The 16,552-nt window shown below is 35.9% G+C and overlaps 1 protein-coding gene across 1 annotated transcript in view; it reads left to right on the top strand.

The window, feature by feature from the left end:
- Nucleotides 1-695: 695 nt before the first annotated feature.
- Nucleotides 696-16,552, top strand: part of LOC149016097 (separase-like) — a 32,056-nt gene continuing 16,199 nt past the window's right edge. The window contains exons 1-14 of the mRNA XM_089157234.1: nucleotides 696-1,491; nucleotides 1,716-1,893; nucleotides 1,988-2,095; nucleotides 4,570-4,704; nucleotides 4,796-5,274; nucleotides 5,701-5,815; nucleotides 5,953-6,078; nucleotides 9,115-9,408; nucleotides 9,489-9,608; nucleotides 9,736-9,957; nucleotides 10,392-10,502; nucleotides 10,619-10,765; nucleotides 10,880-11,245; nucleotides 11,338-11,427. Of these exons, the coding sequence (XP_089013360.1) occupies nucleotides 788-1,491; nucleotides 1,716-1,893; nucleotides 1,988-2,095; nucleotides 4,570-4,704; nucleotides 4,796-5,274; nucleotides 5,701-5,815; nucleotides 5,953-6,078; nucleotides 9,115-9,408; nucleotides 9,489-9,608; nucleotides 9,736-9,957; nucleotides 10,392-10,502; nucleotides 10,619-10,765; nucleotides 10,880-11,245; nucleotides 11,338-11,427 (3,195 nt within the window). The 5' untranslated portion in view covers nucleotides 696-787. The remainder of the gene's footprint in view (nucleotides 1,492-1,715; nucleotides 1,894-1,987; nucleotides 2,096-4,569; nucleotides 4,705-4,795; nucleotides 5,275-5,700; nucleotides 5,816-5,952; nucleotides 6,079-9,114; nucleotides 9,409-9,488; nucleotides 9,609-9,735; nucleotides 9,958-10,391; nucleotides 10,503-10,618; nucleotides 10,766-10,879; nucleotides 11,246-11,337; nucleotides 11,428-16,552) is intronic.

Here is a 16,552-nt window from a genome sequence, read left to right on the forward strand (position 1 = left end):
ATGCCGTTATGACACTTCCAAAGGTGTGCTTAAACCCTAACTTTAATAATCTTAAAGCACGACGACTAAGAATTTCTGAAAAGGAATGAAATGCTGCCTGAAGTTGTTTGCGATTAAAATCGATTTTTAAAGGAATGATTTAGTTTGAGTACTGCTTGCAAATTCCTTCTCGGAAGTAAACTTATTGGGTACGTTACTCATTCCCTCTCTTATAGATAATTAATCATATTCATTTTTTTGGGAATGATTCGATTATGTTATGTTGATTGATTCTGTTTGGTATTCGAAAGAAGAAAAAAGAAAATTAAGAAGTGAATAAAAATCCGTGGGGGCCATCGATTTTTCTACCTATGAATCATATCTCCCAATTAAACTCAACGAAAATTTATGATTAGGAGAGGAAGCAATAATACACTTTAGAGAAAGACAAAGAGACAAGTCAATATAAGATTTTCTATTAGTTTAACATGCTTCTAACAACATTTAACTGTGATTTTCTAACAATTGGGGTGCTGTAAATATATTTTCACCTTCCACCAAAATAAATTAAAAATAATTCACCTTATAAGGGCCTAATTGATAAATAGGATAATTCAAGGGGTGGCGCTGAAATTTACGTTTTATTATTTGAAACCTGCCTAACGCTCTATTTATTTTTTTCTTTTTTCTTTTCGGTAAGCCGCTCGAACGCTCTTTGAATAACCAAAAGCGAGCAAAATTGGCGCCCTTGCATTTCGTTCATTTTATTTCACATCTGCAACTCAGTGGCACTGCTCTTCCTTCTTCCATGGATTCCACCTTGGAATCCTCTGTACTCACAAAGCTGGAAAAGTCCGAATACGAAGGTCTCCACGAAAGCTACTCAGATATACTCAAACCTTTCGCAGATTTACTCACAGTTGAAGATGAGAACGATTCAAAGAAGCTAAGGAAGAACCAAAAGATTAAGAAGAAGAACGAGGCTGAATCAACGGTACTCCGTACTCTAGCAAAGAAGTTCCTTCCATTTCTCAATAGATCTGTATCGTTACTGCCAAAGCGGCTACTTGAATCACCAAAACCAGGCGGAGAAGAAGAAGTTAGGGTCATTGAAGTGTTTGATACATACAAGCTTTGTTTGGATTGTTTATCTTGTATAGCTTCGCAATTGTCGGGGAATCCTTATGCAATAGAGTTGCAGAGGCTTAATTTGATCCATTGTTTTGAGGCTTGGAAGATGTATGGGGAAGCTGAGCGCGAGGCGTTTTTGGTTATTGAGAGGCTGAAGGGCATTTATTCTGTTGCATATGAGTCCAAATCAGTAAAGGGGAAGAAAGTTGAGGGACGGATGTTGCCGGTGTTGGTAAAGGAGAACTCGGATCCTCAACTAGCCACGCTGGTTGTTGAATTGGTTGTAACCATTGTGAGGTGTGTACTAGGGAGTAAAACTAAGGATGGTAATGCATATAGAAGGATACTCAAACTGGTGGAACAGGTTGGACCATGGTTGAGGTATGAATTGAGCCTACATTTCTACCTTGAAATTTATGGAGTTATTTTTATTCATTTAGGTTGTACTTGGTTGATATATTATTCAATTTCTTAAACTATGTTTAACAGTTTATGCATTGGATTCTGGGGTTGAATATTCTTGCTTACACAAAGTCACAGATAATCATTTTTATCCTAAGAAAATGAAATTAGTAATGAATTCCCATCTGCAATGAATATTTTAGGGTCTTGGATGTCAAGGCATCTGAGAAGTTGCAAGGCCTCCTTGTTGCCAACCTGAACAGATGTGTTCTGTTTATGGTTGGGGAGTATACATGTTTTGATGGAGATCTAGTAAATGTCTTCTGCATGGCAGCACTTGCTGAGTGTTTAAAATCATCGGCAAAGGATCAATTTTGCAAGGTGCAATGCTAGTAACCCTCACTCGCATACTTTATGGGTTTAAAATTTTTCTTAATTAGCTAGTGATCTTATGGAGTTGGCATTTTTTACGCAGACTGCACGCAGGATATTTTCTTCCCTCTTCTTGCAAGGAGATGGTGGATACTCACTCGTTGTTGACGTATTAAAATGTGCACTAAGTTCCATTTCCCACGATTGCATGGTAACATCCTCTGCTTCAAACTGATGCTACGTTATAATAGGAAAATTTTTAAGCAGGAACAATGAAAACTCAATCCAATTTATGTTACAAATTATATGGCACATCTAACATTAACTGGGTGTCGTAGGCTTAATGATTTTATATCTGCTCCTATTTCAAACCTTCTGTCAGACATGGGCAGGCTTTCTTCTCTCTGTTAATAATATGAATCTATAATTTATTTCATCAATATTTTGTACTTTTTTTTTTTTTTTTGAAACTCAATTCCACGAAGCTTTATTTGTAGCTATCATTGTCAAGGTAAAATATGTTCTTCCGTCATTATAACCTATATTGACACATATTTATCTGTTAAATTGTGTATCTCAGATAGCATATCTAATGTGTATTTTCTTCTTGTTTGCCTAGCATTTTGTTCCATGAATTTTGGACATTTGGCCGCCCTTTTTATAAATTTCTTCTTCAATTTAATGGGAGGTATCACAATACTCTTAGCCTCCTCCAACATACATACTTTTGCTTCAGCCTTGGTTTAGTTTCTATTCTCAAATCTCCTTCTGTATAGATGATTGAACTATGATACATGTACTATTGCATGGAGGTCATCCTTGGCCTTCAGTTTAAACTATTTCAGTGTTCATGCTCAAGAAGTGTATTTCTGCTGAATTATTACTCTACATGTCCCTGATTTCGGTATATCTTCAAATTGTTTAGTTAACTTGGTTGACACTCTCTTTTGTGGCATTATCCATAAAATTGAATCATGACATCAATCTTAAGTGAATACATATTCCTAAAGGTTTGAGGTTTTGCCAACTATGGTATTACACCATTTCCTTTTGCAAAACTATAGAAGTCCCAAGTTTTACCAATTTCAACTTTTGGAAGGAATGAAGACGTTTTTGTGTTAATTTTGCTCATAGTTTAGCACCCTCGAGTATATTGATAATTATGGAACAAAGGATTCTAACTAATCTTACCCTCCATAGAACAAAATTCCATCAAAACTTGTGAAATTCCGCCGAAATTTTCCATTTTGGAAAACGCGAAACGAAACTCATGAGGACCGAAAAAAAGTCCTCAGTTTCAATCGAAACTGTCGAAATTTCGTCGAAACTTGTTAAAACCTCGAAACCTGTTGAAACTTGGTTCAACCCAGTTAGACCAGCTGGTTCATGAGGAAAAAAAATTCCCAAATTTTGTATGAAACTTGGGAAATTTCGTGGGAAACTTGGAAAATTTCGTGGAAACTTGGGGACTTTTTCTTGTAAATTTTGTAGCTTTCCCAAATTTTCAATTTTTTTTGTTTATTTCATGTTTCCCCAAATACCCACGACAAATACCCCCTCCATCAGGACTTCCCTATCCAAAGTGCGTATTCCCTCAGGTTGGTTATCTTAAGCATATTGATGACCAGACTCATAAAGTTACAGTTGTCGATTAACTTGACAACCATAGGCATAAAATGTCATGGGATGTCTATGTTCGTTGGTTGGAGGAGAGGATGTTACATGCATAGTACTACTCAGCTCACAGGATGAATCCACTCTTGGCACTCCTCTTAACACTAAGTTGTATTTTCCTTTTATTGTTAACTATTTTGAAGTTATAAATTATATATTGAATGTTATGTGCTAAAGTAGTTAAGTTTATAATGTACTTTTTGGACAACTCTACATTGATGTTATGTACATTGAATGACATATCTACATTGATTTTTTTAGCAAAATTGTATTCTTTATACTCTAATTAGCTTAAATACAGGATCCCACCCCAAAATACTCTCTAAAACCTGTCGAAACTTGATGTCGAAACTTGTACGGAAAAGTCCTCGGTTCGAAATTTCCCAAGTTTCCACATAAGTTTCCCATTTTCACCTGGTCGAAACTTGAGTTTCCCTCGAATTTTTTACCATGTTACCCTCTGTTGTTGCTTTTTGTTATGTAAAGAGAACTTAGGACTGAGAAAACAATATAGCTGTGGAGCTTCATACTTGGTTGTCAAGACTACAATACCTTTAGATTTTTTTTTTGTAGGTTCAATTACAATGTCCACAACTGAATAGGAAATAAAACCAAATAAAATCAGGACTTTAGAGGTCCAAATACAGCAAGAATCCAACCCTAACAGGTTATATTTAATTAAAACCATCATTCTTAACTGAGATAGTTTGCTGCATCCTGTCAAAATATCATTGGCGTTTTCCTGGTGGTCTTTTGGTGAAGCTCTTTTTAATACAGGCTGTACAAAAATGTACATGATATTGATATACTTGTTTTGGAATTGGAATTTCAGCATCATTGCCTTCAAATCAGTCTTTCAACATGCTTGTTTGTGGAACATTATTTAGACAGTTTTGAAGAATGGCTATTTGGCTATTATTTAGACATTGTAACTGAAGACGTTGGGTTTAACTTATCTTCTATTAAATGTAGTCATCACTGTGAAGGTAATATGTGCTTAGTGTTTGGCAGGTTAGTACGCAGTACTTCCAGAATGAGATTCTTGATCTTGTATTTTATTGTGCAAGTAAATGCCGAACTTCAAATACTGATATATGTAGAGTAGTTGCAAAACACCTAAATGAAGCTGCAAGGGATGTCTTTCAGGTAAATGGCTTGCATCTTGCATATTTCCTTCAGTTATGTGTTCAATTGCCAAGTTGCATGGTAATTTATAGTTGAATAATTGTTTCAGCAGGGTTTGGCACCAGTTAGTTTGATTCTTAGCCTTTATGCTGCTGCATTGAATGTTGAGGGTAATGATGTTGAATCCAGAGGCTTAAAGGATGAGCGTGCAATTAGGTGTTTGCTTAACAATGGAGCTAATGTGCAACATATGGCTGACTTGCTTGCTTCACTGGATAGTTACTTTCAAATTACTCACAAGAATAATGGTGTATTCCCCTTCTGTACAGAAAAGGATGCCAAGGCTACACTTTGCACAGTCATGGAATGTGATTTTCAGGAGTCAAGAATTTGTTGCCATAGACTTGGAGAAGTTTCCATGTTCTCCTACTTAAATGTCTTGGATTTCTTGTGCAAGCCATTTTCTGAACTTGTAAATACAGCAAAAAAACATATCCTTGTTGAAACTGAAGTTGATCTGTCTTCTGCTGGATTGAATTATATTGAGGATGCATTCTGTAGATTCTGTGAAGTGTTTTTCATGTGCTCCAGGTAATTCATTGGAAGAGTTCTTTTCCAAACAAATATTTTCTTTCAATATGTTGTATATTATGTCTTTTTCATTTAGTTTTTCCAACCTGGAACATTATGACTTTGGGCATGTCCTCAGAGATTTTGTCATTTTTAGCATTTATTATATGTATATTGCTCTGGGCTGTTTCACTAAAAAAAGAAGTTTATTGCTTCAGGATATGTTTTCCTACTCCTGTCTTCAATTTAATTTACTGAGAATTTGGTGAACATTCTTGTGTAATGACTCAGAAAATTTTTACACTGATTGCCATCCTCATATAAGCCTCTTTCTATATCCATGCTTAGTCTCATTATGTGATGCTACAACTTCAGAATGTAGGAATTTTAGTGCCCATGAAAAAAGTAATTGATGAAGTGTTTTTATTGTTGACAATTGACATGTAGATACACATATACATCTGAATCTGAGAGAGAGAGGCTTCATGACAGCCAGAAGACTTTTCTTTGTGTTGCAATAGCAGCTTACACAATCTCCATCAGGACACAGAAAGGCATACAGGCTAGTGATTTTTGTTCCCCCCTATTAATATGCTTCGATAGCTTTCTGAATCCTGCAACAAAATAATTGCACGATTCCAGGAGCAGTGACATTTTAGTTTCTTTATCGTCTAAATTATATGGTTCTTCTTATTTCAGAGGACTGCAGATTGCGTTGATCAGATTACTTCAATGACATGGATCCAGTTTCATGAGCTAAAATATCTTGTCACCTCTCTCTATAATGTTAGTGTGATTTTATACCGATCCAAGCTAGTAAAACAGGTACCCATTCAGCACTTGTGGTATTTGTTGGGGACTGTGATATAGAAAAAGGTTTTGAAAGTAGGTTGTGAGTGTTCTATAACAAAAAGCCTACTAAGTGCTAATATGAGACATTTGGATGCTTATTTGGTCAATTTCATCTGTTGGATGACTGGGTATACTGTATTGCCTGCTAATGTGGTACTTATATGGAAGAACTCAATTTCGCAGCCTACTGTGATGAGATGAGGATCAGGTTTATATTTGACTAGGTTTCAATCATGCCTTGGTTTAGCCTGGTTCCAACACTGTTCTGGCCATACTTTAATGAATTTCATAAGTTTCAACCTGTATGCAAATTCAATTATCTGCATTGAACTTGAAGAAACCTGGCTTGGAACTATTACAATATTCATATTTTTTATTTTATTTACTTAGGATATTTTTCATCAAATACTTAGAGTAAAATTCAGAAAAGCTAAGAAGTCTAGCCCTAGTTCAAGAACAATAGATTGGATTTTAGATGTTAGGTGCAATTTTAACTTTTTAAATGTTGAGTTTTTTCTCAGATCGAAAAGTTTTTTAAGTCTTAATCTGATAAAACATTGCTACAAACCAAAAGAGCTGTAAAGTATTAGTTTGTTTTTGTTATGTCTGACCCGAATTTTTATACCCTGCATTGAAGATTGACCTGCACCAACATGTTTTGGTGGGTGACTTGAATGACCTGGCTGGTGAGATTAGTGTTGGTTCTGGGATTGGATACAACCCGATGGGTCCAAGGAACAAATTTCGGTTGAAACCAGGATTTCGACCCAAGAAAAGGCCGAAATTTCGGTCGAAACATATGATTTTTTTTGAAATTTCGACCCTAGGTTTCTAGCCTTATATGACATCCATTTCATCTAATTTCTTGCCTCCTACCTATTTAAAGCATAATAAACACAATGGAACTAGTATTTTGCCAAAAAAAAAAACCACTGAAAATTTATCATTCAAGTATACTAGCAAATGACTAGTTCTGACAAGTACAAACTGTATTGTATACAGGCATAGAATCATCAACATACATGAATTGTTTGATAGAATGGTTACATATACAACAAGTCAACAAAATAAAATGACCCATTAGATCAAGTGATGGTGTCTCACATATATTAAGTTGAATCCTATTTATCATATATACATATGTATTTTTTCAAAATATGTAATTTAGAAAATAATTATTAAAATTGGAAACTAAAAAAATTGTAGCAAATAAAAAAAAAAAAGTTTAGCAAAACACAATCATAGATCATTAGTCCTAGGCTAAACATATATTAATTTTAGGGCAATACAAGATCATTTATGGCATGAACAAAACAAAAAAAAAATTGGAACTATTGGGTATGGCTCATGCTTCACATTCTATTGCTGCCGAAGTTTCCTTTGTAGCTGTTGTGGCTTAGGAGGTGTTTGGAGGCAAAAGATGAGCAAAAGAGGTGTTTGAAGGCAAAGGAGTCGTGGAAATTAGGTGAAAATGGGATAGAAATCAACAAAAACTAAGGAAAAACAAGTTGAAATGTTAAAATGGTTGAAAGTTTGGTCGAAACCTCCGAAATGGTCGAAATTTCCAAAAATTTGATCAAAATATACTTCTGCTAAAAAGCCTGCATTTCGTTCAAAATTTCGACCATTTCGACCGAAATTTCTTCTATGGGTGGGTCGACCCCTTTACCCTATTAAAAGTCTATAAACATGTTCCATGTGAGGCTGTGATCTTGGTGGAGCTAGTATGAGATTTGGGATTTTGGCCTTAAGGTTTTGGGTGAGAGATTTTGTAATGCTGTTCTAGGGATTGATTAAATTCTCTATTGTAATCTTCTTTCTGCATTGTGAAACTTCTTCTTCACCCGTTGATGTAGAACATTGCATTGGTGTGTGGTCAAATCTGTGTTCCTTCAATTTGTTTTTGTTTCTGTTCGTGATTTCTTGGTGTTCATTACTTCATTCTAACAGTTTTGATGCCTTTGATTTATTTTCATTTGAAGCAATTTTAAACAGCATTTGCAAACACCAAACTTAGTTTGGTTGAAATGTCACTCCTTCAATATTTGTCAGATTTAAGCATTCTTGTATTTGTTGGAATGCTTTCCAACAAATATTTCTTTATTTGAAATGCATGGGTTGCGAAAACTCCATCGGCACCTCGACAGATGAATATTGGAAGCATCTCCCACCCCAAACAAACTCAAATTTTAGGGTTTTATGGGAAAGGTACACTTATACCCCATTTTACCTTTTCCTTACCCATCAAACAAATACACTCCGAGTTAGAAAACCACTTGTTGATTTAGCAACTTCCTTAGCATCCTTAATTTAGAACCAAGTTCAGATTTAGCAACTAGAATCCAAAATAGAAACATTGGCGGAAGCCTGTGCATTGGCTACCCCCTTTAAGCTAGATATACTAACTTAGGTCAGTAAAAACAAGTGAATCAGAACTAGAAGGTAGTAGAACAACAGTGATGGTGATAGTAGTGCTGCAGCAACATTGATGGATAAGCGATGTAGTGCAGAATCTGCAGATGTAACTAATCAATTAGAGAAGATTCTCTACTCCCTCCCCCCCCTTCCCCGGAAAAAGTTGGAGAAGATGGTAATATCAACATTAGAACGTAATCTAGAACTTGTTTGAATGAAGAAGGATATGAAGTAGGCTTCCTTCCTGCAACTTGACTAGCATCTCGTTAGTCCAATTTGGCATCTCACCATGGGCTTCACTGCATCTCACAGCAAATAAAGAGTATTGAACAAGTTCCCAGTGCCAGATTCCCTCTATCTTTGTTTGATGCAATGACCGTGCCAATCTCCTCCTTATCTGTTCTCTTAGTACCATTGAGCTGAGTTCAATCTGCATAAATCTCTAACATCACTGTGAAAATTTACAGTTCCCTGCTACTATTCTCATGTTTGTTGTTATTTTATTTGTTTAGACTTCATAATAGCTTCTGAAGTCCGTAATTCTTCCATTGTTTGAGTTTCTTCATCTGAAGTGTTGAATTAATATCTATACAGGCTTCACTAGCATTAGAATTATGCTGTAGAGCATCATGGACTTGTATTTTGCAACTGTGCAAGAAATTTAGGGACAAATCAGAGGGGAGTCAGGAGGAGTTATCTGAAGATTCTATTCTAGAGTTTGTCACTGAGACATGTGGAAAAAATGCATTTCTTCTGGATTTTCTCCATCAGTGTGGAAGCAGTGATGTAGAGAGAAGCATTATAGATAGCCTTTTGAATTGGAGCACTGCTGGAAGCTTTCTTGAAGGGTTGAGTTGTCCCACACTGTTAGTGAAACAGTGGGTTAAGGTATTATCTGAAGTGTGTCTATTTGTTGGATTTAATTTGTACGTTTATGCACCAATGAAATTTTGCCCCCTTCAATCCAGATTAAGTGCATGGAATTTAATGGATCTGATATGGAAGATAATACTCCAACTTTGTATTCCTTGATGTTAAAGACTTGTCCAGCATGGTCAAGAAGGAAAACTTGCATCATTCTGGAGCAGGTTCGTGTCTTTTTTGCTTTAGTTTACTATTCCAAGTGATTATTCTGGTGCCCTCTTTTTTTATGGAGGGGGTTCCTAGTTGGAATAACTGCATTGTGTTAACTGTTGAATGTTGAATTGTGTGCAGGAGCTTTTTGCATATGAAGAAATGAATTCAAGTTATCCCAATCTATGCCAGAAAATGCAACTGAAAATTATGGACATTCTCCTCTCTGATATTTATATGACAGAGAATGATTTCTTAGAGAAATCAAAGGTTCTTATTAGGAAAGGAAGGGCATTGAGAGCTTGTGAGAGTGAAGGACTTCAAAATTGTATTCAGTGTTTTTCAGAGGCTATATCTATACTTGTGAGCCATTTCCCCATCACTTTGTGTTATTATATTTTAGAGCAATTGCATTGGCACCCCAAAATGGAGGCCTTAAAGCACTGCCACCCAACTTTATGTTTAAAATGCACAGAGATCCCAAAATTGGATTTTCATTGGATATATCTGTCCAATTTATTACTGAAACCTTTTAGATACTGTTTATTATAGGGATATTTTTGAAAATAAACAGTAATTTAACTGTTTTCAATGATGAATTTGACAAATATATCCAAGAAAAATCCAATTTTGGAGTCTCTGCGCTTTTTAAACATAAAGTGGGGTGTCAATGCTTTAATGCCTCCATTTTGTGTTGCCAGTGCAATTTGCTCTTTATTTTATGGAAGGTAACACTAATTCCAGTTGATCCTTGACCTATTTGAAAATGCTTCTTTATTTATCACTAATTGAAACAGGACAAAGTATTTGCTAAATCTTCCATCAACAGTGCTTTGACATGCCATCAATTAGCACTTGCACATTGCTTGCGGGCACTTTGTGTCCAGGAGGCTGAGCCAAAGTCAGAGGTGACAATACTCTATGGCTTCTATTTGGCAATAAAAAACTACATGAAACATGCATTCAGAGGTTCCATGTACATTCTTGCTACTGTTGATGACACTTGCTTGTTGTATTGGTATAGGCAATCTTGAATGATATTCGTGATGCGCTGGAGCTATGGTCAAATGTAATCATTCCAAGGCACTGCCCTGCAGATGAGCTAAGTGAGTTGGTGACTGAAAATGCAGTGCAGCTATTGTATCAAATTTCTGATTTGCTATCACTGAAGGTTAGTTTCAGTATCAACAGCTAGTATATTCTGTATATTACTCCTGGATCCTGATTAATATTGTCAATCTTGATATCTTAACTTTGATTTCCTTCCCTCATTGTGCAATGCCAGGGTCACATGCATTTGCATCATGACATTTACAAGATCATCATCACGCTACTAAAACGGAAACACATCCCACTTGAAAAGAGTTTAGCAATGTTATGGGGAGATAGAAGACTGACCCATGCCCTCTGTATCTCACCAGTTGATGAGGACTTGATACCGAAATTTTCAGAGCTTTTTGGTGCTAATTCCAACTCTGTTGGTTTCTGGTTTAATTGTTTAAAGGATTCAGAGCCACTACTCATTGGATTTTGGCAGAAGTTATCAATTTCACATTCCATTTGCCCTCAAGGGAATCATCCTGAAAATTCTCTGGACTCTGATGTCAACATTAATAAAGTTAAAAAGGCTGCAATGGATCTCTTGTCAAGTGTAAGATCTCTTGCAATAGCACATCCTGATAACCATGGCAAGCATAGTCTAAATCTTTTTTCGTCCCTCCCCCCAAACCCTCCTTGCCATAGGTTCCTGTGTGCAGTCATTCCAATTTCCTTGCTGGACATCTTTACTATGACTTATGTGAAAAGCTTATTTCAAATGGGCGACTTCTCGAGGTAACTTGCATTTTGTGTGTATTATTCTTATTATTGTCATGATTTCTTTTGTGGTAATTGGCCCAGATTCTTCTGATCAAGCTGTTTGTATTTTTGCACCTTTTCTCTTTTGGAGACCTTTGAGTTTGAGCTGTGAATAAATCTTTTTCATTTTTTGGATTAATGAATTTAACAAGCTCTAAATGGGTGGGTGGGGGGGGGGGGGGGGGGGTGGGAAACAACTCAAAAGCCAAACCTAAGAATGAGGGCTTGGATAGTGAGAAAGGAAACAAGTCCCTAGTAGACAACAATATGTCCATTCCATGGAGAGAGTTGTCTCCTATCCATGGTTGTCAAGGCAACAAGGCAGGGTGAGGCAATAGAGGGCAAGGAGAACCAAGGCAACAAGGTGACACCAGGATGCCTTGACCCAAAAATGGGCCTAGGCACCTAGGCAGATGCTTTGAAAACCATGTTCCTATCATGTTGAACCCTAGGAAACAACAAAAATTTGAAACTTTAGGGGACAAGAAGCATGTGAATATCGAAGGAGATGGCTTTCCAAATTCCAAATCATTTCAAGATATCCGTAGTTGGACGTCCATATCTGAAAAGATTTCTTTCCTTCTAGAGGTGAGAGATGGCAATTATATAACATAAACTTCTCAAGGAGAGTTCCATGAGAAAGTAATGTTGATCTAAAGATATTCCATGGGTTCATGACTAATTGTTGTTTACTACCATCCAAGTGAAATCTACCATCGACTGGTTCTAACCCAACAACAATTGATGCAGCTCCAATTGAATGGGGGCTACTTCTACCAAGACCTTGTAAGAGAACCAACTCATATTGGACCAAGAAAGGGATTCTTGAAATTATGTTTATGGCATATGTGGGGGGGGGAGGACAAGAGCAGGTGGCAGGGCTCTATTGGGGAGCAGCCACTCTCATGTTGGCCTATGTGCGAAGTAGTTAGTTAGAATACTTTGGCGAATTGTTGGGGCTACATTAGTGGGCACTAGGAATTGGCGAGGGGGGATTGAACGATTGTATTGTGTAGCTTGCATGCAGGGAGGTGAAGACCCTCGGTTGGGGCAATCATTTTGGTATTCTGGTTGGGGGAAGTCTTGTAATTGGGTTGGTTGTATATCAATTTCAGTGTTGCAATTTTAAGTCATTTGCTGCCTTCTTCTAGCTTTTGTTTACCTCTCTATTTGCAGCGTGCATGCATGAGGTTGGGAATTTGTGTTAGTGCCGTGATATTCAGATGAAGTTGAATGCTGCCAAGAGTTGATATTCAGAGTTGCAGGGGAGGTTCTATATGTCAATTCCCGCTTGGTTCAAGGGTCTTATCAGGGCGTCTTTGTCATATGGGCTGTGATGGAATAATTCTGCTAGTAAGGATGGATTTGGTTAGTTGCATCTAAGTTCCCTGGTTGGGTTAATTGGAATAAAATTGTATCAAGGATGACGAGTTGTTAGTTTTGGAGAGATTTAGAATGGTGGGATGGGGCAGGTTTTTTGAGATATGAAATGAAAAGTTATATGAATGGGATGAAACTTGGAGGGGATACAAGTAGTAATAGAAAGATATATTGCCCCAAATTTGGTTTGGATGACTAAATCAGGAGATATAAGGTTTTTTTTTTTTTTGGGGGGGGGGGGGGTATAAAATTTAAAATATATAAAAAAGGGTGAACCTGGGGCCAAAGGCTTCCGCATGAGTAGAGTCTAGGGGGTATAATATATATATATATATATATATATATATATATATATATATATATATATATATATATATATATATATAAATAGATAGATAGAGGGTTAGAATGGGGTCAATTTGGGATCTAGGATATGATGTACTTAAAGTTTGGGGCAGATCTAGCAGTTAGATTGTCGTGGAGGATTCAAGGAAAATAGGGGAAAAAAGTGATAGGAGAAGGGGTTCATCTAGGCTGCTAGTTACCTGAATGGTTGCCTTTACGATGGAATACTCAATTGGAGAATGAAGGTTGAACTCTGAAGTCTGATCTTCAACCAGCCACAGGTGTCTAGGCTTGAGTTCACATTTAGAGTTCTTGTCAGCCTTGGTTTTTCACTTCCCAATTGATAGAACCAAGATTTACTAACAAGCACAAGAGGAATTACTTGGAAGGAAGCTTTTCTTATTCAACATTCAGTCTAATCTCTCTCTATCAAATCCGTTTTTACATAAAATGATGAAGTCCCTATCTAATATGGACTCCAAGCTGGACTCTAACTCCAATCTTTGAAACGAACTCAAAATAGAAACTAATTAACTTAGGTTCTTTTTGGTATCAATTATCATTCTCAATTATGAGAATTTTTCATTAATTTAAATTGTTTGGCATCTATTATCAGTTTTATTTTTATTTAAATTAATAGATAAACCTCTAAAATCCATTAATAGACTTTTTGTCTATTATGGATTATGGTGAGAATTTCACTCTCTTCATTTATGTGCAAGTTTAATTAAAATTTTATAGTTAAGATGAGTGTAAAATAGTCAATACACCTTCTTTTATAAGAACCATACTTTTTCCTCTTTTCTCACTTGCTTACTATTATTTTCTAACAATTTTTTATTTTGACACCAAACTTATTTTTTATTCCATAATTTATTTTCGACAAAATTCACCAAATCATTTTTCATTCTTGACCAATAATGAATTATTATACTTATTTCTTTTAAATAGGCATAATAGAGAATGAGAATTGATACCAAAAAGAGCCTTAGACTAGGACACTTAAAACTGAAATACAAAGCATAAGAAAAGACTATTAATGCTCTAATAACTTAAATTCGGCGGATTCTACATTAGTTAAAGTAATTAATTAAATATTTTCGTATTTAGCCTGGGCACCAACTTGTGGGCCCATAGAATAGGCTCATGACCACACAAACGTATTAAACAAAGGCTGAACACCCATATCTACCAACCCTAGGTTGGTCTGAAAAGAAAATAGGCCAATTCAGTGCTGGATCTGCATCACCAATAAAACACGTCATCACAGATTTCAAGAATTGTTTGATGTATACGATATTGCGTGTTTTCTACTGAAATTCTTCACAAAGGAAATAGGTACCAGCTTTTTGCTCCGTATTGTTGGCACTGAATGATAATTCAAATATGAGACATTCTACAAACACTCTAAACACAAAATTTGTGGGTGATTCTCTCTGTTTTGGAGCATAACTTCTTTAATGGGTCTGTAAAATGCTAAAGCCACTAATAATCTTGAGGCTTCCTATGCCGACACCCTTTACTTAAGCAAAAACATAGTTGTTCTTTCCAATAAAAACCAATGGTGTTTGTCTGATGCCTATGAAATAAGCTTCTTTGACAAACCATTGGATCATCAACATTCTTTCAAGTTTTGAAAGCTGTACACTTTTTGGCGAAGTTCCAATGAAGGGTTTTGACGTCGAATGGTCAAATTAGAAAAATCCTATTCTAGGCCCTTCAAAAATAGTTGAACCCTTAGACTAAAAAATCACATCCAAAATGGTAGTTTGACTTGGACCATAGTTGGGTAGATTATGGTGTGTATGTACTCTTATATGACCTATTCCACTCAATGTTTAGTCATAGAACACATATAATTCATGCAAAAAAGAGTATTTGACACAGGATGCACAGCCTCCTTTTGCGGAGAGGTTGTTTCCATGCTTTAAAAGTACAACCTAACGATTGCAATGCGGCAACTTAACTATTGTGCCAAGTCTCACCCCCCTTAAATATAACTCAAGTAAACAACTTAAATTGTGACCTGATGCTCACAATAGCTCAACGTAGACCACAATACCACATAAAATTTAAGCAAAACAACTTTAATATGCATTAAGATGAATAGGTATCAAATTATAGTCCATCATTGTGCAATCTTCTTAAATTTATCGTTGCATGTTTAGAGTTCTGACCATTGTTTGACCACTCAGTTTTGAAGCCCAACTTGGATCAGCCAAAATTAAGTTGGACCAGGATCTCACTGAGTTGGTACACTTTTTCTTGGTTGAAATCTAAGCGAAGTTTGGGTAACATACAATTACTGTAAAATTCCAACAGATATCAACATCTCAACTAATATAATGTGATATTTGAGATATTAACTCCTGTGCAGTCTCATCTTGGAATCCAAAAAAAAAAAAAAAAAAAGAAAGAAAAAACGGAAAAGGTGATGTTAATGAGATCTCGATGATTTCTCTATCTATGGTTCTTACACACATCCATGTAGGTACTTTATGCTGCCATGCTTTAATATGTTCCCAATTCCATTCTTAGTCATTCGACAATCTTTGGAATCCTTACACTCATGTAGAAAATGTTTTTTTTTTTAACCTATTCTGCATCATTTCAAACTCATAAACAAGAATACAACCATTCCTACTTTTCCCCCAACTCATAATCTCTTGTATTTTCTTTATTAACCAGAACTGAAGTTTCTAATTCTTTTCAAAGCTAATACCATAATTTATCAAAAATAATATTGGAAAGAGACATGGATCATCATTTTCAGTTTTGAATACAGCAACGATACTTTTATAGATCTTAAAGAATCTTCAAACCAGAACGAAAAGGTTCACTTTCTGTTTTTCTTGGGTAGTCTATAAATCCAGAATTAAAATTTGTAATTTTTGGATCTAGAAAAGGATTCCATGAGGCCTTAAGGTGGCCTTTAATGCTGTAAAGTTTATGAAACTTATGACGTAGGAGATTGACGAGACTCAAAATGTTGACTAAAATTGAACTTAAAACAGAGCATGTGATGTAGGTACAAAGCTGAATCAGACTCAAAAGTCAATTACTTGATATTATGGGTTGTCTGGTTAGTTGCAGGAATGTGTTCCTTGCTGAAATCAGGTACCAGATCTTCCCCATTAACTCCTTGATTTTGATCAGCAACTCAAAACAGAAGGTGATTTACAGTTAAACGGAGATGTAATAAGAAGAAAGTTGAACAAAGAAGGCAGAAGAAGAGAACCTATCTTAGGTTTAGGACATCCACTCACCATATCTGTCACAGACTCTTAAGGCTAAACAAATCTCAATAACTTCAAGACATTCAATCATTTCTTGCTCTGCAGCCTTATATTGGTTATATTTACTGAAATATAAACTA

The sequence above is a fragment of the Hakea prostrata genome, chromosome 5 (genome assembly GCF_041222555.1).
Source record: "Hakea prostrata isolate BN-2017 chromosome 5, UWA_Hpros_2, whole genome shotgun sequence".
NCBI lineage: Eukaryota > Viridiplantae > Streptophyta > Magnoliopsida > Proteales > Proteaceae > Hakea > Hakea prostrata.